Here is a 27,625-nt window from a genome sequence, read left to right as displayed (position 1 = left end):
CTGGGTATATGATTAGCAAATATTTTCTCCCATCAAAAAGGTTGCCTTTTCATTTTGTTGATAGTTTCCTTTGCTATACAGAAGCTTTTTAGTTTGGTGTAGTCCCTCTGAGTTCATTTATTAGGGTAACAGTTTCTGAATGGAGTCTTTAGAATTCTTTCTATATAAAATAATGCCTGTCTGTAAATTATAGTTTTACATCTTCCTTCCCAATTTGGATGACTTTTATTTCTTTTTCTTGCCTAATTGCTCTGGCTAGGACTTCCAAAAATATGTAGAATAAAAGTGATGAGAGTGGACATCCTTGTCTTGTGCCTAATCTAAGAGTAAAAGCTTTCAACTTTTCACAATTGAATATGATGTTAGTTAGCTATGGGCTTGCCATAGATGGTCTTTATGATGTGGCGATACATTCCCTTTATACATACTATTTATCATAAACAGATTTGAACTTTGTCGAATGACATGATCATCTCATTTATTTGTATGTGAGCTCATTTATTGAGATGATCATATTATTTTTATCCTTTATTGTGTTAGTATAGTGTATCACATTGTGTGTGGCTGTTGAACTAACCTTGCATCCCTGGAATAAATTCCACTTGATCATGATGTATGATCCTTTTAATGTATTATTGAATTTGGTTTGCTATTTTTGTTAAAGAATTTTGCATGGGTTTTCATCAGGGATATTGACCTGAGATTTTATTTCTTTTGTGGTGTCCTTTTTATATGGTGTCTTTGTCTGACTTTGTCTTTGTCTGTTTTTGCAGTGCCCTGAGGTGGTAGTCTGCCAAAAATTCTCTGTCTTATTGTTAGTGTCTTTTGGGACTCAGGAATGCAAGCCTCCCACCAGAGCCAGGTGATCAAGGAGAGTCCCTTGTATGGACTGAGTGTGCCCACCAGCTTTAGTCAGATATTGAGAGAATTCAGTAACCACATATGCTTGCCACCTTTGGCAGGGCAGTGAGAGAGTACAGGACCTACATGAGCCTGCTGGTGCTAATAAGTAGAAAGACAGTGCAAAAATTATGCCTGTCAGTGTCTTTGTCATGGAGAGAGTCTCAGGAAGTCCCTGCTTCTCCAGCAGATGCTTTGAGAATAGCAGTTGGATCCCCTTCACAAATAGTCTAAGCACTTGTCAATCTGCTCTTTTGCACTGAGCCTTGGGCAAGTTGAGTCAATGTGTAAGCTCTTTAAAAGCAGTACCTCAGTTCCCTGCAGTGCAGCATCATGGATGTAAACCCCATTGTTTTTCAAACCTACAAGATTTGGGGGTTCATCTCTTTAGTGAAGGTCCCAAGGGTTAGGTGCCTGATGTGGGGTACAAATCCCTTGCTATTCAGGGAGAAGCATCAGCCTTTTGAGATTCCTCCTGAGTATGGGGCACTGCAGAAGGTTGTTTTTAGTGAGACCACATCTCTGCCTCTCCTAACCATTTTGGTGTAACCCTTTTATCCTTTGTTGTGGAAAAGCTGTTCAGCTCGTTTCCAGGTCTTTTTCAGAGGAAATTGTACCATATATAGCTATAGATTCAGTGTGCCCATAAGGAGACAAATTCAGGATCTTCCTATACCACCATCTTGTCTGCCCTTGGAGGCTCATTCTTTATTGAATTTAAAATATAAAAGCAAAAATTAAAGCAGTACAAATGGCCAGTTATTGAATCAACCAAGATCTCTAAGACAAAGGAGCCTCAGGGGTGGCGGTAGCCTGGATATTTATCTAATTATTTTACTGATAATGTGTTTATTTCAGATAGCCATCTTTGAAGTGAATGCATGAATTATTTCACTTGATCGGGGGCATAACATTATCAAATAGGTATCCAGGCCTGGACTAAATTGCAAATATTCTGATTCCTAGTCCAACATGCTTCCAGTATAGCAAGATTTATGACTTCATTTCAAATATAATGTCATTTTTTCTTGCAATTTTAAACTACAGATTTAAAATTTATTTATATTTTAAACTATCCATTTAGAATTGCAGTTTAAAACAATGAAAGTATAAAACTTTATATTGCATGAAATGTTGCTGTATTTTTTAAATATTATATGCATATATAATGAACAGCAGATATAATTTCTAACAGACTTGCAGTGAATCATTTTTATAGCCATATATAAACAAAGGCATATTTTTAACACAAATGTTTCTGGCTTAAAAAAAACAACAAAAATATTAACAGCTAATTTCTTAGAGCAAACTTATGGAAAATCTCATATTATTTAACCTAAACAAGAAGGAAATGAGTCATTTCACAAAACAAGAAGTTCAAAATAGACAGCTTTTAAGGTTATCCTTTAATTACTTACATAATTGGGCATAAAAATAGCATTAATATTACAGTATCATGGTAAATTCATGTATTGCATTAAAATAACATTAACTATAAATAAAAACAATGATACTGATACAGAATAAACATAATTACATCAAAATATTTTAAATACCAACCCTTACAAGAAATATTCGAATAATGGTAACATGTATGTTAATCAAAAATAGAAGAACAAAATCAAGGTCTAATTTTTTTTTTAGTTAACTGAGAACTTATAATTTATTTACTTTTATTGACTAACATTGCCTTTATATGAATTTGTTCTTTGGATTGTTCCCAGATTTTTAAAAAATTGTTTAAAGTCTATAACATATCTTAGTAAGTTTAAAATTGAATTATTTAAATAAAACTTTTTTTAAAAATCTGGGTTTTAGTTGTATGTTAGACTAATACATAATAGTCTAACAAATTAATTTGGTCTAAGAAAATCATTTCATGCAGTTTACATTCAGTGTTTTAAACTACTTTCTCAGTTAAAAGGAACTTGCCAGGCAAAACAGGAACACATTCTTTTAGAGTCTCTCCTGAGATCTATCACTTAAGAAATACCTGAAAACAGCATGACTTCCTCTTCTGTATTGAGGACAGTTGGTGTCTTTGAATTCAATAAATGGCAAATAACAAAGAAATGCATGAAGAATAAGGCATACTATGTACACAAATATTCACAAGTTGTCCTGCAATTGGGACCATAGACTTGACATCAAATTAAGATCTTAAAGAAGCATGCAGTTTAGATATGAAACAGACCTTAAGGTATTAATACATATATTTGATGTTTATAGAAGTCAAACTGTTGTATGCCCAATCCTGTTCAAGCAGACATTAACATTCTTTTCTATGAAATTACATAAGGATTTGAGATGGTAGCTAACCCCTATATCCCTGATCACTGCTGAAGTTAAAATTTGTGTATTCCTTTACACACAAGAAATAAAGTGAGAAGGACACAATTCTAAAAATAACATGAATTTGTTTCAATTACATGAAAACTGTATACTAAAAATTTTGTTACAATTATTTAGTTAATGATAAGTTGTCAACTTCATATAGCTAATTTTGGGGGTGCAAACTTAATATTTAAATATTCTAGACATGAATATGTAATATAACTGATAGTATTTTTTAAATGCAAAATGGCCCAAATAAAGGCATTTGATACTACTGGTGGATACAGTGACTATACCTCAGTTTTGTAACAAAGAAATTTGAACCTAGGTTCAAAATTTGTTAATACTAGTGTAGATGTCGCTACTACTATCATTACTAATAGTACATGTACTACTGCCCTGTGTGTACACAGTCTGTGTTTACTTCAAAACAAAAAATGGACACTTGTATGTCATTATTAATGCTGGGGATTAAGTTTCTTCAATGATTTTAGGGAGAAGCATACAAAGTCTTGTTTACTTAAAAGAAGTTCAAATACTTACATAAAATAACATAATATATTTTAGTTGCCTTTTCTAGTTTTTTTATCTTATGGAGAGTTTAGAAGAGCTTTTCTTTTCTCAAAAGAGTGAAATTAAAAATTATAAGGTTAATAATCTAAAAAATATGAGAAATACAGCATTAAAAAAATCTAATGAATGTTTTTTAAATGAACAAAACTGAAAATAATGAGATCTACTTTTATAATCCAAAGGAGGAATTTCTAAGTTTTCTGAATTTACAAATAACAATACATTTCAGATTTATTCTTATATTTGAAATATAATATGCATCATACTTAAAAACAAGAGTGTAGTGTTCTTTCACTACAGAAATGTTTTTTTAAATTAATAGCACTATAACCTTTTATATGACTAAATAATAATGGTTATATCATAAAAATAATGTATTCAAATAAGACAGGCTAATAATATTAAAATTTATTATAAGAACTGTGATTAATAGGCTTTCACACTTTTATTTTAAAGGGACAAGTGATTATTTACAGATTTATCAATTTACAGGTTTCAGTTGTCAATTAAGATGACAATCATTATTTTTGTCAGATTTAGACATTATTCTTTGTTTTGATGAATTTACATTACATGTTCCATAAACAGTATCAAACTTCTGTACAAATAATATATAACTTATGTTTGTGTATCTTAATGAATGTGATAACAGAAATGAATTTTTAAATGCAGATTTACATGAGAAACTAAATACAGATGTTAGGTAGTAACAGCTGACAGATTAATTTTCAAAAATATTTCACCCCCATCAAAGGATACTATTAACTAATATACTTAATAGTATGAAAGGGCATTGATGAAACATACCACATTATATATGAATTTAAGAAACTCCTGGGCATTGTATTCAAGGTTCTAACAAAATCATATTTTCTACTGTGCAAACATTTTTTAAAAACCCTCAATATTACAAATGAGTCTTTCACTGGGAAGATGAAAACATTTTTTTTGAGTTGTTACTGGGCTACATTTTCTGCATACTTAGAAAGATAGAGAAAGAGAATGGCGGTATTTCTTCTTTATCTTAAGTCAAGTTTGAGGGCTTTGGAAAATTTGGTATTCATCCCCTAAAATAGGTGGTGGGGTGGAGACAGACAAGTTCATGCATTTGTACCTGTCTCACACCTGGAAAAATCTAAGGGAAGTTGTCCCTTGAGTGGTTCATCGAAGTAAAGTAAGGATGCTGGTAATGGGATCAGGTTGAGGAAGTTAGGTTCTCAAGCAGCTAGCTACAAGAGGCCTCCTACACCATGGAACAACAACAGTGGGGGAGCTCCAGTGGCACCTCAAAGAATCCCAAATAGGCCACACGTGAGAAGGAACCAATTAGTTTTGGGCATCTGACATGAACAGATGGCACCAAGGCTGGGTTCTCCTTGAGAGAGTCCAATAACACTGTGTCCCTATCACTGCTCCCTCCCCTTTGCTCTTAACCTGGAGAGTAGGAGAAGTGGCGGTGGAGGTGTGTCAGATAACCATAGGATACGGGAGTGAGGAAAATGGACAGAAAGCACACAGCATCCTTCCCACTTGCAGACTTCTGTGCTCAGGGCAACTCAAACTGAGCTATGGGGCCATTTTGAATTGGGATGAGGTTGGGACTTGAATGTTTTCAATGCTTACAAAAAAAGACCATTGTTTTATTATCTGTGCTTGAAGAGGAAAGCCACAGGGTATCTTCCCCTGTTTCATCCAAGGAGTGGGGAAAGCAAGTCTAGAGAGTGGGTTTGCTGTGGTAGCTATTGAAAGACCAAAGCTGCTTTCTGCTTACACCCAACTGAATGTGACATGTTTTAGTAACTCCTGTCATACAAAAACAGAACTGGGGCTCTACTCTCCGTCTCTGTCATCTGCGTTTCTATTTATCTTCACATCCAACCTCAAAAACCATCATTTCCTGGAAACCCTGATCCCCAAAGTGCAAGTGCTCTCTCCCTCTGAGCTTGCCCAGCACTTCACCAGGACTTTTCTTAAGGAATTGATTGCTTCCATGCTTGCTTATGTTGTCCACACATGTTTCTGTTTCTCTCCCTAATCTACATACGAAGTGAGGATGGAATTTCCATATCCATAATTTTTTCTTCCCTCATGCTGTCCCTTCTCTCTGTAAATTATAAACTAAAACAATAGAACTATTGAAAAAAGTTTATTTTAAAGGATGAGAGAACATGGGGAGAAGACTGAAACATACTATTTTTTTATAAAAATTAGTCTTTAAGGAGGGTAAAAGTAAGGCAGCAGACTTTTGTTATTGTTTCATTCAAAATTTTTGTAAAACTTGAAATTATAGCAACACAAAAAAAATTTGTTTCCACAGACTCCACAACCAGAAATTAGGTAGGAAGTGGCAATATATCAGACAGGGGTTAAGGACATGAGCCATAGAGGCATACAACCTATGCTCAAATCCCATTTCAACCAATTTCTAGATGTGTGACATTGACAAATAATTCAATAGCTGTCTTCCTCAGTTTCTTCATCTCTAAAATGTATCACGGGGCACTCTAAGATGGCTGAGTAGGAAAATCCTAAACTCACCTTTTCCCATGGACACACCAAATCTGCAGTAACATATGGAACAATTCCCTCTGAAAATGACCTGAAGACTAGCTGAACAGCAACTTTACAGCAAACTATAAAAGGGCCACTGGTAGGAAAGGCAGAGAAAGCAAAAACCCCATCGGGGATGCCGTGACAGGCAACTGGGAGAGATGCCGCAAATCCAGACCCTCTCCCTGGAGAAGGGGGGGATCCCATGAACATTTTTGATGTCTAAGAGGTTATCATCTTACAACTTGAGTTTTTCAGTGACGATTTACCTGGCTTCTATCAGGATATACTCTTTCTCCTGACAATCATGGCAAGTGTTATCTCTTCAAAGCATTGCTGTGAAACTCCCTTGCTCAAAAGTGTGATGACTCTCCATGTTCTAAGAAAAAATCATGTCTCATTTGCTGAGACTTCGAGGTTAATTATTTTGACCATAATTAACTTTTAAGTGACTTTTTAAATTTTATTTTTACTTCTCATTCAAGCCAACAAGCTCTGCTGCCCCAGCCTGACTGACGCAAAATCCCCATGCAGGCTCCTGACGCGCTCACGCACTTTGTAGCTGGCTTTCCCGCATTCCTCTTCTGGCTTCTGTACTCTTAACCTCCTTCAAGTCTGGCCTATATCCTGACTTCTTAAAAACTGTCAATGTCTAAAACTCGAATTATTATACCTATTTAGCATTTTTCATGTAGTGTCTCTAATGGGTGGAACTAGTTCTTATATGTAATATAATACTGAAGCACATATGCAATAAATACTGGAAAAAAGAATGGATGATGGACCTCAGTAATGATTTGGAGAAATATTTTCTCATTTAATATCAAATTGGACGCTGTTCATCCCTAAACTCTCTGTTTAGCCTGAGGACAAAGTTTGGCAGAAATTGTTTGCTTAAAAATACACCTTGTTTGGGGGGGCGGAGCCAAGATGGTGGCGTGAGTAGAGCAGTGGAAATCTCCTCCCAAAAACACATAGAGCTATGAAAATATAACAAAGAAAAATCTTCCTAAAATAGAGACCACAGGACACAGGACAACATCCAGACCACATCCACACCTGCAAGAACCCAGCGCCTTAAAGGATCCAAGGAGGACAACACCAAGACACATAATAATTAAAATGGCAAGGATCAAGGACAAGGAAAGAGTTTTAAAGGCAGCTAGAGAGAAAAAGGTCACCTATAAAGGAAAACCAATCAGGCTAACATCAGACTTCTCAACAGAAACCCTACAGGCCAGAAGAGAATGGCATGATATACTTAATGCAATGAAACAGAAGGGCCTTGAACCAAGGACACTGTATCCAGCACGACTATCATTTAAATATGATGGTGGGATCAAACAATTCCCAGACAAGCAAAAGCTGAGGGAATTTGCTTCCCACAAACCACCTCTACAGGGCATCCTACAGGGACTGCTCTAGATGGGAGCACCCCTAAAAAGAGCACAGAACAAAACACACAACATATGAAGAATGGAGGAGGAGGAATAAGAAGGGAGAGAAGAAAAGACTCTCCAGACAGTGTATATAACAGCTCAATAAGCGAGCTAAGTTAGGCAGTAAGATACTAAAGAAGCTAACCTTGAACCTTTGGTAACCACGAATCTAAAGCCTGCAATGGCAATAAGTACATATCTTTCAATAGTCACCCTAAATGTAAATGGACTTAATGCACCAATCAAAAGACATAGAGTAATAGAATGGATAAAAAAGCAAGACCCATCTATATGCTGCTTACAAGAAACTCACCTTAAACCCAAAGATAAGCATAGACTAAAAGTCAAGGGATGGAAAAACATATTTCAGGCAAACAACAGTGAGAAGAAAGCAGGGGTTGCAGTACTAATATCAGACAAAATAGACTTCAAAACAAAGAAAATAACAAGAGATAAAGAAGGCCACTACATAATGATAAAGGGCTTAGTCCAACAAGAGGATATAACCATTCTAAATATATATGCACCCAATACAGGAGCACCAGCATATGTGAAGCAAATACTAACAGAACTAAAGAGGGAAATAGACTGCAATGCATTCATTGTAGGAGACTTCAACACACCACTCACCCCAAAGGATAGATCCACCGGGCAGAAAATAAGTAAAGACACACAGGCACTGAACAACACACTAGAACAGATGGACCTAATAGACATCTATAGAACTTTACATCCAAAAGCAACAGGATATACATTCTTCTCAAGTGCACATGGAACATTCTCCAGAATAGACCACATACTAGCTCACAAAAAGAGCCTCAGTAAATTCCACAATATTGAAATTCTACCAACCAATTTTTCAGACCACAAAGGTATGAAAGTAGAAATAAATTCTACAAAGAAAACAAAAAGGCTCACAAACACATGGAGGCTTAACAACATGCTACTAAATAATCAATGGATCAATGAACAAATCAAAATAGAGATCAAGGAATATATAGAAACAAATGACAACAACAACATTAAGCCCCAACTTCTGTGGGATGCAGCGAAAGCAGTCTTAAGAGGAAAGTCTATAGCAATCCAGGCACACTTGAAGAAGGAAGAACAATCCCGAATGAATAGTCTAACATCACAACTATTAAAACTGGAAAAAGAAGAACAAATGAGGCCTAAAGTCAGCAGAAGGAGGGACATAATAAAGATCAGAGAAGAAATAAACAAAATTGAGAAGAATAAAACAATAGCAAAAATCAACGAAACCAAGAGCTGGTTCTTTGAGAAAATAAACAAAATAGATAAGCCTCTAGCCCAACTTATTAAGAGAAAAAGAGAGTCAACACAAATCAACATAATCAGAAATGAGAATGGAAAAATCACGACAGACTCCACAGAAATACAAAGAATTATTAAAGACTACTATGAAAACCTATATGCCAACAAGCTGGAAAACCTAGAAGAAATGGACAACTTCCTAGAAAAATACAACCTCCCAAGACTGACCAAGGAAGAAACACAAAAGTTAAACAAACCAATTACAAGCAAAGAAAATGAAACAGTAATCAAAAAACTACCCAAGAACAAAACCCCGGGGCCGGACGGATTTACCTCGGAATTTTATCAGACACACAGAGAAGACATAATACCCATTCTCCTTAAAGTGTTCCACAAAATAGAAGAAGAGGGAATACTCCCAAACTCATTCTATGAAGCCAACATCACCCTAATACCAAAACCAGGCAAAGACCCCACCAAAAAAGAAAATTACAGACCAATATCCCTGATGAATGTAGATGCAAAAATACTCAATAAAATATTAGCAAACAGAATTCAACAGTATATCAAAAGGATCATACACCATGACCAAGTGGGGTTCATCCCAGGGATGCAAGGATGGTACAACATTCAAAAATCCATCAACATCATCCACCACATCAACAAAAAGAAAGACAAAAACCACATGATCATCTCCATAGATGCTGAAAAAGCATTTGACAAAATTCAACATCCATTCATGATAAAAACTCTCAGCAAAATGGGAATAGAGGGCAAGTACCTCAACATAATAAAGGCCATATATGATAAACCCACAGCCAGCATTATACTGAACAGCGAGAAGCTGAAAGCATTTCCACTGAGATCGGGAACCAGACAGGGATGCCCACTCTCCCCACTGTTATTTAACATAGTACTGGAGGTCCTAGCCACGGCAATCAGACAAAACAAAGAAATACAAGGAATCCAGATTCGTAAAGAAGAAGTTAAACTGTCACTATTTGCAGATGATATGATACTGTACATAAAAAACCCTAAAGACTCCACTCCAAAACTACTAGAACTGATATCGGAATACAGCAAAGTTGCAGGATACAAAATCAACACACAGAAATCTGTAGCTTTCCTATACACTAACAACGAATCAATAGAAAGAGAAATCAGGAAAACAATTCCATTCACCATTGCATCAAAAAGAATAAAATACCTAGGAATAAACCTAACCAAGGAAGTGAAAGACTTATACTCTGAAAACTACAAGTCACTCTTAAGAGAAATTAAAGGGGACACTAATAAATGGAAACTCATCCCATGCTCATGGCTAGGAAGAATTAATATCGTCAAAATGGCCATCCTGCCGAAAGCAATATACAAATTTGATGCAATCCCTCTCAAATTACCAGCAACATTCTTCAATGAATTGGAACAAATAATTCAAAAATTCATATGGAAACACCAAAGACCCCGAATAGCCAAAGCAATCCTGAAAAAGAAGAATAAAGTAGGGGGGATCTCACTCCCCAACTTCAAGCTCTACTACAAAGCCATAGTAATCAAGACAATTTGGTACTGGCACAAGAACAGAGCCACAGACCAGTGGAACAGATTAGAGACCCCAGAAATTAACCCAAACATATATGGTCAATTAATATTTGATAAAGGAGCCATGGATATACAATGGCAAAATGACAGTCTCTTCAACAGATGGTGCTGGCAAAACTGGACAGCTACATGTAGGAGAATGAAACTGGACCATTGTCTAACCCCATATACAAAGGTAAACTCAAAATGGATCAAAGACCTGAATGTAAGTCACGAAACCATTAAACTCTTGGAAAAAAACATAGGCAAAAACCTCTTAGATATAAACATGAGTGATCTCTTCTTGAACATATCTCCCCGGGCAAGGAAAACAACAGCAAAAATGAGCAAGTGGGACTACATTAAGCTGAAAAGCTTCTGTACAGCGAAAGACACCATCAATAGAACAAAAAGGAACCCTACAGTATGGGAGAATATATTTGAAAATGACAGATCTGATAAAGGCTTGACGTCCAGAATATATAAAGAGCTCACACCCCTCAACAAACAAAAAACAAATAACCCAATTAAAACATGGGCAGAGGAACTGAACAGACAGTTCTCCAAAAAAGAAATACAGATGGCCAAGAGACACATGAAAAGATGCTCCACATCGCTAATTATCAGAGAAATGCAAATTAAAACTACAATGAGGTATCACCTCACACCAGTAAGGATAGCTGCCATCCAAAAGACAAACAACAACAAATGTTGGCGAGGCTGTGGAGAAAGGGGAACCCTCCTACACTGCTGATGGGAATGTAAATTAGTTCAACCATTGTGGAAAGCAGTATGGAGGTGCATCAAAATGCTCAAAACAGACCTACCATTTGACCCAGGAATTCCACTCCTAGGAATTTACCCTAAGAACGCAGCAATCAAGTTTGAGAAAGACAGATGCACTCCTATGTTTATCGCAGCACTATTTACAATAGCCAAGAATTGGAAGCAACCTAAATGTCCATCGGTAGATGAATGGATAAAGAAGATGTGGTACATATACACAATGGAATACTACTCAGCCATAAGAAGTGGAAAAATCCAACCATTTGCAGCAACATGGATGGAGCTGGAGAGTATTATGCTCAGTGAAATAAGCCAAGCGGAGAAAGAGAAATACCAAATGATTTCACTCATCTGAGGAGTATAGGAACAAAGGAAAAACTGAAGGAACAAAACAGCAGCAGAATTACAGAACCCAAAAATGGACTAACAGGTACCAAAGGGAAAGGAACTGGGGAGGATGGGTGGGCAGGGAGGGATAAGGGGGGGGAAGAAGAAGGGGGGTATTAAGATTAGCATGCATGGGGGGGAGGGAGAAAGGGGAGGGTGGGCTGCACAACACAGAGAGGACAAGTAGTGACTCTACCACATTTTGCTAAGCTGATGGACAGTAACCGTAATGTGGTTGTTAGGGGGGACCTGATATAGGGGAGAGCATAGTAAACATAGTATTCTTCAGGTAAGTGTAGATTAAAAATTTTAAAAAAAAAGAAAGAAAGAAAAGGGGGATTACTCCTTAACAGGATAAAACTATTGGTAAATCAAAGATCAACGCATGCTTTAAATATCCTTAATGTTGATCACTTAAAGGGTGTCAGATGATCAGCTATGGAGGTACTCTTTTCTGATAATATTCCTTTCTCTTAATTAAAAAAAAAGAAAAAAAAAAAAGCAGTTACTGTGTGCTGACCTCCAATGAGTTCTGCACAGTGGTATAGAGGGCATGTCAAAGTGTGGGCAAAGGGTCTGTTTGTTTCTACGCAGAAGATCAAGGCGTAGCTTGGATACCCAGAAAATGAACTAAGATACGATATGAGGAGGAGCTTCCGGCATCAGCACTCTCTGGAGGACTCGTGCCCGGGGATGATCATCAAAAAGCCTCCACAGGGATTCGGACGATGCTGCGGTTGTGGCTGCATCCAGCCCACCGTCTCCTGGACTTGCCATAAGAAGGAGGAGGGAGATGTCTAGGCTGGCATGTGCATACAGTGAGACAACGAATTTGACCAGATCTGTACTGTTGGAACTCAACCAGGAGTTGGGAGGGGTGCAAGTTGTAGCACCCCAAAATCTCATGACTATAGACTATCTATGGTTAAAAGAACATATGGGATGTGAACAGATCCCAGAAATGGGCTGCTTTAATTTGTCTGATGGTTCAAGTACAGTTGGACAATATCCATCATATCATAGATAAATTTTCACAAATGCCTAGGGTGCCTAAATGGTTTTCTTGGCTTCACTGGAGATGGATGGTAATTATAGATTTGCTTTGTTTATGTCACCGTATTCCTATTATGTTAATATGTGTGTGCAAATTAGTTAGTAGTTTAAAACCTATACATAATTAAGGTACTATACAAGAAGATATGTCAAAGAAATAATCAATCCTCCCAAGTTTCCTTCATATGCTACATCTATAGCTTTTCTTCTTCCTTCCTAATTACAAACCTTAAATAGAATTCGTGCCTCATATCGAATTTACCGAGTATCATAATTCCTCCAGGTGGTAAAGATACCTCGAGACAAGTGCTGGGCATAGAAGCCACAGGGCATAAATCTGCAAAGAAGTAAAAAGCTAACCTTTGCAAACAATATGGCTTCTCTCTCACTTACCAACTTTACATTTCCCTGTATGGCCCCGGAAGATGACTGGTTAGCCAGAGACGGGTAAGATTCCTCAAGGGAGGAACAACCTAAGACAGGCACAGTCGCAGGGGGGCCATCAGGTGAGAATTTGGGGATCAACAGAGGTGAGGCTCAGAACCTCACCCCCCCTGCTTTGAGAGAAATCTTCTGCATCCGTGGATGTCTTGCTGCCCTTGTCTAGCCTGGATTAATACTTAGTCCATAGGCACACACCTGATCATCTGATCATCTATATTTGCCTTCTTACAGCACTAAACTATGTTTTCTACCTTTATCTTGCATCTACCTACCACTTCAGCATTTTATTAAAAATAAAAATAATAATAATAATAGGAGAAATGTGGGATCAACATATAAATCAAGTACAAAAATCAAATGAATATTCATATTTGACCTGATGGTTTATAGGTCATATTGCATGATCAAAACCGAAAGTTTCTGTGATGAATGCCCTTGTACTGTTCACCATGTAAGAATTTATTCACTCTGTAAGAATTCGTTCACCATGTAAGAACTTGTTCGTTATGCTTCAGAAGATTGGAGACTGACGAGAATTAGGCTTGAGATGGATTAATGATTGTACATTGAGCATTGACCCCCCTATACTGAATTTTATTGTTGTTAACAACCATTTGATCAATAAATATGAGAGATGCCCTCTCAAAAAAAAAAAAAAAAAAATACACCTTGTTTGATTTAGGACCGTCTGTTAAGGAGTCCTTCTTCTCGAAAATCATTCTAATTTATCAGTGTAATAAATCTGCTTTTTATAACTTTGCCATTTTTACAAGAAACTTAGGTTCTCTTTGAAGCTGATTGTAACATCCTCAGATTTAGACATCTGCAGCACTATAGAGAAAAAAAACTCAGTGAGTCTGAGCAGTTTTATGAGAATAATTGCTATTCATTTGGTTTAGAATTTTCAGGTGTGTAAGAATGATTTTTCGAACACCTTGTCTCTTAATCATTATTCACTTATTCATGCAAAACATTTACTGGATGCCTTCTCAGTGCTGTTAGAGACTGAGAATACAAATAAGAATAAGAATAAACCAGTCTTCAGTCTCAGTTTTTCCTTCCACTATCCTTATTAATTCTGTTTGTATATAACGTTTCCAAACTGAGTAATGAAATGGAAGGGCTGTGTTTCTTATTTTCTAGAAAAGTGGAAAACGGAATGGTAGTATTCATAGACATTGCTTACTAATGCTAGAACAACAGGGGCTGTATTTCTTGAGGGCTGACTTTAGATCCTGCTTTTCTATCATGCCATTTTATGAAGAAACCACTCCCCATTCTATGTGTTAAGCTGCGATTTAGGGAACGTACCAACAGTACTTCTCAATTTTAAGATTGAAATTATAACTGGAAAATATGGCTGACCAGTCAGAAATTCTGTTTTCATTACGTGTGTGTGTGTATAAAATTAAATAGCTTATTTTTTCAAATACACTCTTGACTCTTTCTGTCTTAATTTTGTTTCATTTTATAATGCTTAGAGTGTCCAAATCATTCCTATGTAAGGTAATAAATCACTCCTACTGGGAAGGCAGTGATTTTCCAAATCATGACATTTATTTCAATAAAAGGATCACACTTCTACTTGCACCCTTAAATGTTCTAAGTTTATACTTATCCTAATATAATCAGTCCAGTTTGGTAGTTAGAATGCTTGCTTTTAAAGTATTATCAGAGAAAATGGAATAATTATTTTATAGTAAGCCTCAATAATAAAAAAAATAATCAAGAAATTTGTTATTAAAACATAATATAGGTAAATTTTTCAAGTACTCTTATCTGTGTTCATAGTCTTTGATTTTAGAAAGGTGCCACAGAGGATACAAGGACACCTGGAGTGATCAGCTGGCACCATCTCTGCTTTAGGCAGATACATCTAGGACCCCTCTTAGACAGCTATCTCTTCCTGAATCCCCAAGAATGGGACCCCATATCTTCCCATGGTATAGCATTCATGTTTTATTAGCTGTATGGCCAGAGGCTTTTCCTTAATCTAATGGAATCAGGCCTCCTCTTAACATGTCATATATTTTTGTAGAGTTAAAGGCCAAATGATTTGTGTCTCATTCATCATTTCCCTTTTTAATAAAAAAGTTTCCTTCTTCTAATTACTTATATAAATTGATACCTTGGTCTTCAACTCTAAATTCCAAATTATAAAAGTCTCAAGAAATCCGTCATTCTTACATTTCTATCCAGAGAGCTGGATGATGCCACAGGGGAAATACACATCACTCTAATTCCCTAGTTGTGAATATTTTCACTGATGTTTCTTTAATCAGTCTTCTTTTTTTTCATGCCTAATTCTCTCCAAATAAGGTAAGAAAAAGTTGATTCCATGTAGGGAAACTATGAGTAGATTTTTACGTAGATTTAAGTAAAACATCAAAGTTCTTTTTTTTTTTCAAATGAAGAAATGCTGGGAATGGTTTTAATGGAAAAGATAGTCTGCTTTCTTTAATATTAAGAAAAAAATCAAGGGAATATTTTAGTAGACATTGAATAATCTTTTTTTGGACTAAACTTTATAATGCTTAAATACTAAGTTGAAGGCTACTTAGATTCTAAAACAAAATACATTACTTGATGAAGAGTTTCTGGAAAATAAAGTCTAGCAACCTATTGTAAATGATGCTGCTTACTTATTTAGACTTTTTAACATCTAGTAATAACAGATTATTTTTGATAAATTGTTCATATTTCTGCATTATGTACCTTTTTCAGTTTGCATATCTGACAGTAAATAGACCCTCCCTTTATCCTTCAGTCCCCTTGGTCAGACAGGATAGCCAAAGGCTGCATCATGATCAATTTCATCTCAATAGGGTAATTATCGTACTGAAACATGCTTTCCTGGAGCTACAAGTACAAGAGGCTTAGTTTAAGACCATTTACGCATGTAGTAACTTTTAGCTTAAATCTTAACCTTTCTCTATTTTCCAAGTGTCTACATCTAAAATTACATTGGATTTTATAAAAATGAAAACAATAATTTGGAGCTTGATTTAGCAGCTCATTGGGTTGCAGGAAAATTTGTCATTAATTTCTAGTAACTTTTTCAAAGAATTATGATACATTTTGAAGGAACAAAGAGCCTTTATATTGCTGGTTCAAAGTTAACTGCTGAACTGTGGATATTAATTTCTCTTCTGGCTTGTAAAAATGTCACTCAGCTCTTCTATATTTGGTGTTATTGTCCATAAACAGCCTAAACACCTTTGGAATTAGCAAGAGATGGCTTAAAAAAAATTCCGTTTCTCTTTTGGAAAATTAAGATTGACTCATAATTTGATTTCTAAAGAAATGTTTAGTTCATGTCATGCTTTTAAACAGAATTCCTAGATTTCCAAATATATGCAAAGAAATTGGAAATTTGTTTGAGATATGAAATTCTGTAAGATACCAAAACACAATCACGATCACAGTGTATTATAGTAAAAATCAACTCCTGAAATTTAAAATTAGAATTTTAAAATTTAATATTTAAGCATTTAAACATCTGTATAATGTACAATAACAAAGAAAAAAAGAGTCTAAATTAGTTTTGTGTAATTTTAAAAATGAAGCAGATTCCTAAATTTAATGTTTCATTTAAAACTGGTAAATTTTTTTTAAAGTATCTTTGATACACAATCTTATATTGGTTTCAAATGTACAACTCTGTGGTTTAACAGTTACCCATATTATTAAATCTTTACCCCTCCAGGGCAGTTGCTATCATCAACATAGAAAGATATTACAGAAACACTGACTATATTCTCCATGCTGTGCTACCATCCCCATGACCAACTTATTTTGTGATTGCAAATTATTTTTCCCCTTTATCCCCTTCACCCTATCCCACCACCTGCCCCAACCCCTTCTTGGTAACCCCTAGTCACTTCTCAGTGTCTGTGAATCTACTGCTGCTTTGCTCTTTCATTTTGCTTTGTTTTTATATTCCACCAATGAGTGAAATCATATGGTATTTATCTTTCTCTGCCTGGCTTATTTCACTGAGCGTAATATCCTCTAGATCCATTCATGTTGTAAAATGGCAGGATTTTTTTTCTTTTTACGGCTGAATAATTTTCCACCGTGTATATTTACCACCTCCTCTATATCCATTCATTTATTGAACAACACTGACATTGCTTCCATATCTTGACTATTGTAAATAGTGTGGCCGTAAACATAGGGATGCATATATCTTTTCAAATGACAGATTTTGTTTTCTTGGGGTAAATCTAAAAGTGGAATTACTGGATCAAATAGTATTTGTATTTTTCATTTTTTGAGGAACCTCCATACTGCTTTCCACAGCAGTTGCACCAATTCATATTCCCACCTACAGTAAAGGCGGGTTCCCTTTTCTCCGCATCCTCACCAACACTTGTTGTTTCTTGTCTTTTGGATGTTGGCCATTCTAACTTGTGTGGGGTGATACCTCATTGTGGTTTTGATTTGCATTTCCCTGATAATTAGCAATGTGAAGTACGTTTTCATGTGCCTGTTGGCCATTTGTATTTCTTCTTTGGAGAATGTCTGTTCAGGTCCTCCACCCATTTTCTAATTAGGTTATTTGTTTTTTCAATGTTGAGACATATTAGTTCTTTATATATTTTGGAGGTTAACCCCTTATGAGATTAGTCATTTATGAATATATATTTCCCCATAACTGTAGGAGGCCTTTTTGTTCTGCTGCTGATGTCCTTTTCTATACAGAAACTTTTTAGTTTGATATAGTCCCACTTGTTAATTTTTAATTTTGCTTCCCTTGCCTGAGGAGATCTGTCCAGGAAAAAATTACGTCTACTTATGTTCAACAGATTTTTTTCTCTATGTTTTCCTCTAAGAGTTTTATGGTTACATGACTTACATTCAGATCTTTGATCCATTTTGAGTTTACTTTTGTGTATGGAGTTAGACAATAATCCAGTTTCTGATCAATTGGATTTTTTTTTTACAATTTGACTTTTTATGTAATCAGTTCCTTACATGTTTATTACCTTTTTCCCAGCATAATGCCAGATGTTTAGGTTATGAAGTTAAATAAATAACAGTCACTGATCTTGGGGAATTTGTAGATTAGTAAGGAGGCATAAGTAGATAATTAAAATACATTCACACATTGGAATATAAGTCTGTACTGCTGAGTGCAGTGAGCTGGACATTGCAAAATGAGCAGGATGAAGACTGTGCCATCAGAACTCATTACCTATTTTACCACCTGTTGCCACTCATTCTCCTGCCCCTGTCAGATTACTCTTCTATCCAACAGACAGGTGCTTTCCTTCAGCTGGGGTGGAATAAGGGGTCATCTTTCTTATTTATTTTGCTGTTATTTGATGAAGTGAAGGGATTTATATGTTCTTTAGGGATTGTTCATTGCAAACTTTGAAAAAGTAAATATTCTCTCTCAACTGGGGATTGTTTAGAAAATATTTAAAACTTAAGTATGATTTCCATAATACTGATATTCCTTATCTCCTGCCCATTAGTCAAAGACCAATTCTGGACTGACAGCATGGTAGAGCATTTGTTATCACAGTTATGTGAACCTATATTTGAAAACTCAGTGGATTTACATTTCACATTTGAAGAAGTCAGTATAAACAGAGCTCTATAAATGAAAAGTTCATGATATTAGACTAATATTCAAACCTGTATGCAAAAATTGATTCCTTAACAAAATATTACAGACTCAAAATACTTTTTGAATTTTGTAAATCAGATTGTTCCATGGCTATGGAATCAGAAGAGAGAAATATTTGACTTATCTGATTCATGACAATTTGCTTATATAAATTCACCATGAACCTGAGAATACTAACTTCTCTCATAATTTCCTGCCAGCATATCCCCAAGTGGCTTCTGCTGACACTTTAACCTAGGTCTATCTTGTCTCTAATTTTGTAGTCCATGATATTATTTATCAATTTCATAATTATAATAATCTACAATTGAATTTTATTATTCTGTTTTTATTTACATCACCATATTTTATTTAGAAAATATAACTATAAAAATTATCCGATAAAAACTTAGGAGAGATAACATTTTATATAGTAAAATTTTCATGTGGTATATGTGCAGTGGAGGTGGTGAGTAATACAGAGGAAGGAAGACTGACCATCACTTGATGATTGTTGAATGGTGCCGAGAACATGACACTCATACTTTCTTCTTTATCTGTGTATATTTTTGAAATGAAAAGTTAGTTTCTTTTGCAGCTGGCAGGAATAAAATGGAGACAGAAAAATTATTTATAGTGAAAACTTGGATTGGATGTGTTTTCACTCAGCTTTTGGTGTGGCCTTCTTAATGTACATTTATGGTCTCAGAATTGACTCTCTCCTTAAAGCCTTGTGGTTTTGAAAATTGAAATGCTGTACACAAGCAGATGTTCAATCTGATTGCTTCTGCATGTGCCCCAGATAGATTTGAGGCTGATGTTGGACAGATGGAAATTGGCAGACTTGTTGAAAAGCATTTGGTGTTAAACTATTAATTTCTACTAAGATACAGTTCACATAATCATTTCTGAATTGATATAGATAAATTTCAAAGTTTGAAATCAGAGAAAGAATAGGTGGAATTGTGAGAGGCAAACAGTATATTAGTGCTATGACACTGAGAGTTCAATCTATAACAGTTTTTCTATTGTGGAAAGACAGTGTAGAACAACCCCTTTACAATTAACACTTTCTATCTGGGCACAGTACCTCTCATGAATTGCTGTCCATTAGTGGATTGATGGGATTATTTTGAGGGGGTGGGGTGGAGAAGAAGCTATGATATGGTAGGAAAAAGAGTCCCTAGGTTATGAGATCTTAAAACATGCCCGCTCAATGTGCACACACCCAAATAGATACAGGATAAGATTAGTGAATAAATGACTCTGTTGAGAGATGAACTGTCTATCGCCTGTCCAAATACTCAAACGGGGAATGTTGAACAGTCAAGCGCATGATCTGCTCCTGACCACTGAGGAAGAAAGCAGCTGACCGAGAAACTGAATGACCCGTAGGAAAAGTAATAGGGCCCTAAGAAAAGTTTTCCAGAATTCATGGATTGTACTGGGTGGCCCAACAGAATCTTGGTGTGCAGGGATCATTTTAGGATCAGTGATTTAAGAGGATATAAAGGAGAAAGAGATGATTGGAAAATTAGCTGTAAAAATTCTAAGGTACTTACTTCACTGGCTATGATTTTAACATCTTCGTTTTTAAAAATCAAAAACTACAATTCTCTAATATGTTGAGATCTTGGAGGAATAAAACACCTGAGCAGTCTGGGGCACTTTTGGTGATCTTTTAGATCTATTCTTTCATCCTTTCATGTACCAGTTATTTATTAACTGCCTACTAAATGCTACTTACAAAGGTAGAGTTAGAGCAATAGTTAGAAATATATTAGTTAAGAATTTGATATCTATAAGTAAATCTTGGCTAATTATTAATTGACATCTATTCTAGGCATGACAAAGGTAACACTAACATGAATTTTCATGGGGTTTTCCTCCAGAAAAAAATGAAAATTTATAATAAAGAGATCACAGTAGAATAGACTCAATTTAATTTCAGCAAAAGATAATTGGTCTGAAGAATTAAATATGGTAATAATGAAAATCATATATAAAAATCAAACAATGCTGTTTTTACATAAAAACAGGATGAAAAACTTGCATTTTCATAATTACGATTATGCTATAAATGAATAACTCACCAAACCAGAGGTAAAACATGAATTAGAAATTGAGCCTCTTTTGTTTGCCCAAAAAAATCATGGAAATTTTATGATCCTTTGACAAGTTATTATGATTCTTTCTTATTATTTTATAACTCTAACTAGAATTATAATATTAAGCAAGCTGTAGGTAACATTTTATGGTAACTAAATGAAAGATTGAATATGTATTTGTGTCAATTACTACATTTATACCTAGCTTAGTGCATATACATAATAGGTCCTAAATAAATTTGTAATGAATGAATGAAGGTCACTATCAAAAGCACATGACCAGGGTCTTCCTTCCCATACCGTTAAACTATAATTTAATTTTTGAAAACTTAGTGAAGATAGTCATGAACGATTACTTAGTGAAATATGAAATGAGCCATTGTCTTTCAAAATCTTGATTTCCTCTTTGTTTTTCATGCTAATTTAGTAAATAATGTACTTGTGTTCATCATATGTTTTTTGTTTTTTTTTTTTTGGTATCCTGCTTCTTTAAAAAGAAAATTCTGAACAAACGAAAATAAGAAAACAAAAACCTAAGACAAGAGGGAAGAAAGATTCCAAATGAAACTTGCCCATTCTCCCCAAGGCACGCTGTTGCCAGGGTCGCACGGCAGTGTTTGACCAGAGGCACCGCCGCGGTATGGGAATGGCATCCTAAGTCAAAGACTGCAGCTGAAAATTAGTTGTTCTAAGCTTTATACTCGTGCTCGTTACTCCATGACCTTCAATGAAACTCTTTATGTCTTAATCTTTTTCAAAGGGCCGATAAAACAGAAATAATTTACAAAGAATTCTGAAATATTGAAATGCAGGCGCTAAGCAAATGCAACACGTTCCATAGACAGTGAACAGTGACGCAAATAGTTCTGGAAAGTTTCCTTTTATATTGTTTTGGTTCATTTTTTCATCTCAATAAGCCTAATTCTCAGTGATTCTCCATATATGGTGGTCATTTCTTAACAGAAATACTGAGCACCAAGGGCAGTGTTTTTTTGTTTTGATTCTGAAAATTTTCCCTTTTTTTGTTTTCTGTCTTTCTGAAATGATACTTCATAGTAATTACTTATCTTTTTCTTTTTATAAGAACCAGGGAAAACTCCTGAAGTCAAACAAGGAACTATAAAAGCTGCAGCACAAGGTAAGTAATAAAACACTTGATAAATTCCAGTATATATTTTTTAAGTACACAGCATTTTATTGACAAAAGCAAAAGCCATTTATTGCAGAATAGCACCATCTGCTGGGTTATTATAGAAAATATTATATTGCATTAAAATAAACATTTCTATAATTTATACAGTCATTGAGGAAAGCACAACTAAAAATGTCGAATTTGCAGAGGAACCACAGAAGGACCCGAGAACTAGATCTTGACTCCAAACTTCAGTTATTGACTTTTTACTTATGTTTCCAAAACTAAACCATAGATCAATTGATAGAGATATAAAATAATATTCAGATTTTCCAGTGTATTCAGTTACACCTTGTAATTTGTGTCATATTAGAAAAACCAGTGAGAATGTTAAGTTAGTATTACCTCATCTACACCATGACTGCAAAAATCAGGTTCCAGCTATGACTATAAAGTAATCACCATAGCTTCTATGAGCATCTGAGAAAATCAGTTTTATCACTTACTAGTATCTTTGGAGCATCAAAAGTAGTTTTCTTTAAGAGACCCCAGAAAAATATTAATTCTTCAAGTTTTGGGAATATATTTTTTAAATAATTTTCTTATAAATTTATTTCTTAAGCATCATCTGTAATCACATCATCTAAGAAAGCTATTCTAAACTCCACTGTGCCCCCAGTCAACAGAATGGAGTATGAGTTGCATGACCTTTATTCTCAAATCATGAGGAGTAATTTGATGAAATCATTAGGGAAGAGCACAAGTGTTCTGCCTTTGTCATGTATGAAAACTTTACAGAACACACTTGGGGAAAAAAAGGGTAAAATATTTAGTGGAAAAAATCTTTACTTGCTCTTTTATGCTACATTATTCAATAGTGAGCAATAAAGGAGATATATTTAGGTGGTGGTATATTTGTTTCTGGACAGAAAGCCCTTGTAGCAGACTCCTCAGCATAAGGCATGATTGTATCTGACCAAAGTTTTCTGTTATAATTAATCCTGGACCCAACTATTTGCAGACAGTAAATATTGGTAAAATGGGCTGGCTAAATTTCACTTGACCCAATGATGTTGTTTATGAGTAATATGTACTAGAATGATTAAAAGCTAAGATATGTTTTTAGTCTTCATTTGATCATCAGATTGTTCAAGAAAATGGATTCCTCTTTTGGAGAGTTCTAATAGGAAGTGTAATAAATATTACAGAAGGTAGAAAGGCAGGGCAAATGCTATCATCACTTTTGGTTTTTATTCATAAAAACGCAACTCAGAGTGAATCCCTCGAATGTGTACCAGTTCAAGGAATCATTACGGTAATGTATACATGTTCTCATAAAAAAAACACAATTGCCTTAAGACACCTTGTTTAGAATGAGGCTTCTGTGGGCTACGTGGATGTGGAACTATGACTTAAGGCAGAAATTTAATGTTACTCCTGTCTCGTATTCGAGGGAATGAAATTGAAGAACTATCTGGAAACTGCTTCAGCTTTGAACATTGGGCCCTGGGCTCTTCATTTTTACATTCCAACCACACTGAACAAAGCAGTCTCAGAAATCATGCCTTTGGAGTAAAAGATTTGTTGTTGAGTGAATAATAATATCCTTGAGTTTCAAAGGCTTGTCAGTGCTACACTTCTAAGGAAATTAGATGAAAGTGTTGATTACATACAGTGTACAAAGCAGGAGTTGGGATCTGTTTACTAAAATGGCAATGACACATCAGTGGGGACACACCACACAGGGACAAATGTCACTGGTGTTGTGTACATTCTCCACAGATCTTTCTTAGACAAATTTTATACCCCCCATAGATACATAATTGAATTATGCCTACAAATAAGCGATATCTGTAAGTGCTTCATGCGGAGACAGAGCTTAAACACAACTGGCAATGTTGCGATAGCAGAGGCAAAATCGATAATGATGTTGGTGGTGTGGTAAAAGGTTAGAGTATATCTGTTCATTTATTTATTTATTTTTACTTTTATAACAAATGAAATTTAAAATCCAGTTTCATATAAATTGTGTGTAAAATATGCATATTTAATTATAATTGTTATGAAGATTTAGCATGCATTGCTTGCAAGTGTTTTTTTTTTTAAAGTAGCAGAATTTTGAGGCATTGAGGAGACTGAAATAAATGTCTGTATGCTAGAGGAGACTACAATATTGAGATGCAAGAAAATTTTAAATATAACAATTAGAGGATCATGCAGTACTGAAATGAATTGCAGAGTAATAAATACCATATGAGTTAAGACAAAGTGATTATCATTAAGGGCCGGGGGTCGAGGGGTTCCTCATTAACTTGGACTTGGAGCATGACTAAAACCTAAATTAGCAGAAGGAAAATGCATTGTTAGTGGGAAGATGACTTAAGTAAATAAAAAGAGTTCGTAGTAATTATGACATGCAGTTGTCATTATCAAGACATGAAATGATGCCTCAACTATAATGGTACCAACGACATAAGAAAAATGCAAATAAGAAACAGGATGATTATAATTGTCATAAATAAGTCCCAGGGAAAAGAACTAGCTTAAAAGAAGAGATGATGACTCACTTTTGGACAGGTTTACATTGAACAGATGGAGGGTCATCCAGGCAGTCGTTGACCCACCAGTTACAACTTAAAGGGGGGGATCAATCTAGTTCATGAATTGTGTTGAAGAAAGGAATATAGATTAAAATGGGAAAGGAAGGAGAGAAATAAGGAATTATTTTTTAATCAGGTGCAATGGTTGGAATAAAATTGAATGAATTGAGAATGAAATGCCTAAGGACAGAAACCATAGTGGAACTCACCTTAAAAGATGGATCTGTATGCAACTGTATTAGTAAATTACCAGAGGCTTTTTTTTCTTTTGGACTCCTAAAGCAAATATTAAACATCTTATATATTTATTATACATAGAAGATAGGAAGAGAACAAAACAACTGAAATATCAGCCATTGCAGTCTCATTAAGATGCAAAAACCAAGAGCCCCAGTAATTCAGAATCATGTCTCCTGAGTAAATTTAGCAGGCATCCACCCATATAATCCAGTTAGTAATTAGAGTCAGGCAAATTAAATTGAGGGGCTACAGAGGGACACAGAACAAAAGTTACAAAACCATCCTGGACACAGCTGGACCCCGAAATCTTGGTTTTGATTGCCTCTGGACATGGAAGCCAGTTTGACAAATCACACAGCTTTCCAGATAGCAGTGAATAAAAGCCACCCACCTTTAAGAGACACAGAGCAAGTAGCAAAGCTGCTGTTAAGTGACAAAGGAATGGGTCAAACTCCTTCATTCCACTTTTCTCTGCTATTGCTGGGAAATTGAAAACTAAAACTACTGAAGAATATAAGAATGGGGAAGTGGAAAATGTGTACTATATATACGCTCACATGCCTGCACCTGCACACGGATGTGTAAACAGTATTCTCCTTGGACTGTTTTAGGAATTTTAAAAAATGTGATATAGCTACAAAAGATTTTGACAATTCTTGGAGGACTTTAAGTTCCAGAGTTTTTCTTCTCTGTAGCCATTCACCATTCATAAAAGAAAATGTTTTTTTCAAAATCTACCCATGTTCTCGGTCCTCTTTCTGGCATTGGTTGCCCTTCAGGAAGAGGGGCTTTCTTGTCTAACTGATGAAGTTCAGGTACACTCCCTTGCCAGGGACCCTCACAGGGATCCTAGGAGGGAAGCAGAGCAATTTTTGATTTTTTTGATTTTGTCTTATTTTGTTTTTCTTTAAAGAGCTCTCCACCCAAATCCCTTGAAACAACTTGAGAGAGGTTATGACTTAAATTATGGGAAATGTTGCGGAGATAATTTTACGAGCAAAGTAAAACAACAACCTCTTTTACAATATCTAAAAGGACAGCAGCATTTCATTTGTTTTGCTTATTGTACACACTCTTGGCAAAATGAGAAAATTCAAGTGAGTTCCAGAATCAAAATGTATACTTGTTGGATGATTTTTAAAATTCTTGAAGAAGATTCTTATTTGTAAAGTAAAGCATTGATAAAAATAAGTTTATTTGAGTCAGACGTGCAGGGCTTACTTAAATTATGCCTCACAGCTTTAAAATCTATCAGGCAATATCCATATTCTTTAACTCATTTTAGTTATCTTTATTACTATCTTCATTACATCATTGGAAAAGACAAATTTTTAAATTTGAAGTTAAAAATTCCTTTTTATAATTATAAATATGGATCCCTTATACATTTTGCATTAGTTAAAACTCCATTAAAAGAAAGATGTCACAAAGTAGAATTAATTAGTTTGTAAATTTACTTTTTTATTACAAAAGTAACTAATAACATTCAGAATATTAATACATTGAGAGTAACACTTAGTAATATTAATGACATTTATAAATTAGGGAAAAAATTCACATGTAATAAATTAAAATAATACATTTAAATATATTCTTTCTTAGTCTTTTGTTCTTGACCTTTAGATCCAACTCTTCTACTTTCTCCACAAGCATGTAGAAATCTTTTGATGTCTCTTACGACATAATTTCTTCGCTGCCTTTATTAAAAGTCTGTTGTGAACACTGAATGAGATAATGCACATGAAAGTGCTGTGGCAATTGCAGCACAGAGTAAACACCCAAGGTAGTCCTAGATGTTGGTTCAAAGTGGTCCCCCAGATTCTAAGTCACTCAGATGGGATTACTCTAAAGGGATGCACACAACCTCTGAGTCATCTAATGTGGCAGAACACTGCTCTGAATGGGTTTGGTTCTCAGTGAACTTTACACAAAACCAGGGCCATCTTGCTTGTAGTAATCCCAATGTGACTACATCCCCCTAAGACTTCCAGTAGCACACATAAACTATAACCTGGATACAGATTTAGATTCACTATCCAGAGTTAGATGAATTCCACTAGAGAGGAAGTCAGAATTCAAAGGTGGTTGAAGCATGCTATACCTTTTCTCTGCTCAAAAAGATGTCATGCGTTTGCTAAAAGGAGGGTGGGATTTTCCTTACCCCTTGCTAATGGGACATTTTATGTACTATTATTATAAACATAAGTAATAAACTAAAATATAATTCCTTGGTAGCTAGGCACATATAATTTATGGAATATGACCTCTACTGTTTCTGTGGGTTTTTTTGCATACATTTAGTCCTATTCTTCTAGAAGTGATTTTCTCAGGTATAGCAATTTCAAACCTAAAATTAACTTACACTAAACACATAATTATTAGTTTGACTTCTTTTCTATGGAACAATATTTTTAAATTATTTTTTGTCTTTATGTCTATACCTGAATTTAAAAAAACTCTTTGAAATTTTCAGTTTATTCTCTCATTGCAGATTTGCATGGATTAGTTTGTTCATAGATAACCACTGAAATTATGAATTCATGGAATACATTCTCATATTCCCAGGAGGATTCTGAGGAATGGTCATTTAATATGTTTTAACATGATTT

The 27,625-nt window shown here is 35.1% G+C and overlaps 1 protein-coding gene across 16 annotated transcripts in view; it reads left to right on the top strand.

Moving 5' to 3' along the window:
* The window catches only part of TRDN (triadin), a 486,197-nt gene that overhangs the window by 307,338 nt on the left and 151,234 nt on the right, over window positions 1-27,625 (top strand). For all 16 annotated transcript variants that reach the window (XM_073219550.1, XM_073219549.1, XM_073219542.1 and 13 more), the window contains one exon: window positions 22,129-22,182. In XM_073219550.1, the coding sequence (XP_073075651.1) occupies window positions 22,129-22,182 (54 nt within the window). The remainder of the gene's footprint in view (window positions 1-22,128; window positions 22,183-27,625) is intronic.

This window comes from Manis javanica, chromosome 13 (genome assembly GCF_040802235.1).
Source record: "Manis javanica isolate MJ-LG chromosome 13, MJ_LKY, whole genome shotgun sequence".
NCBI lineage: Eukaryota > Metazoa > Chordata > Mammalia > Pholidota > Manidae > Manis > Manis javanica.
This window is presented reverse-complemented; position numbering and strand designations above follow the sequence as displayed.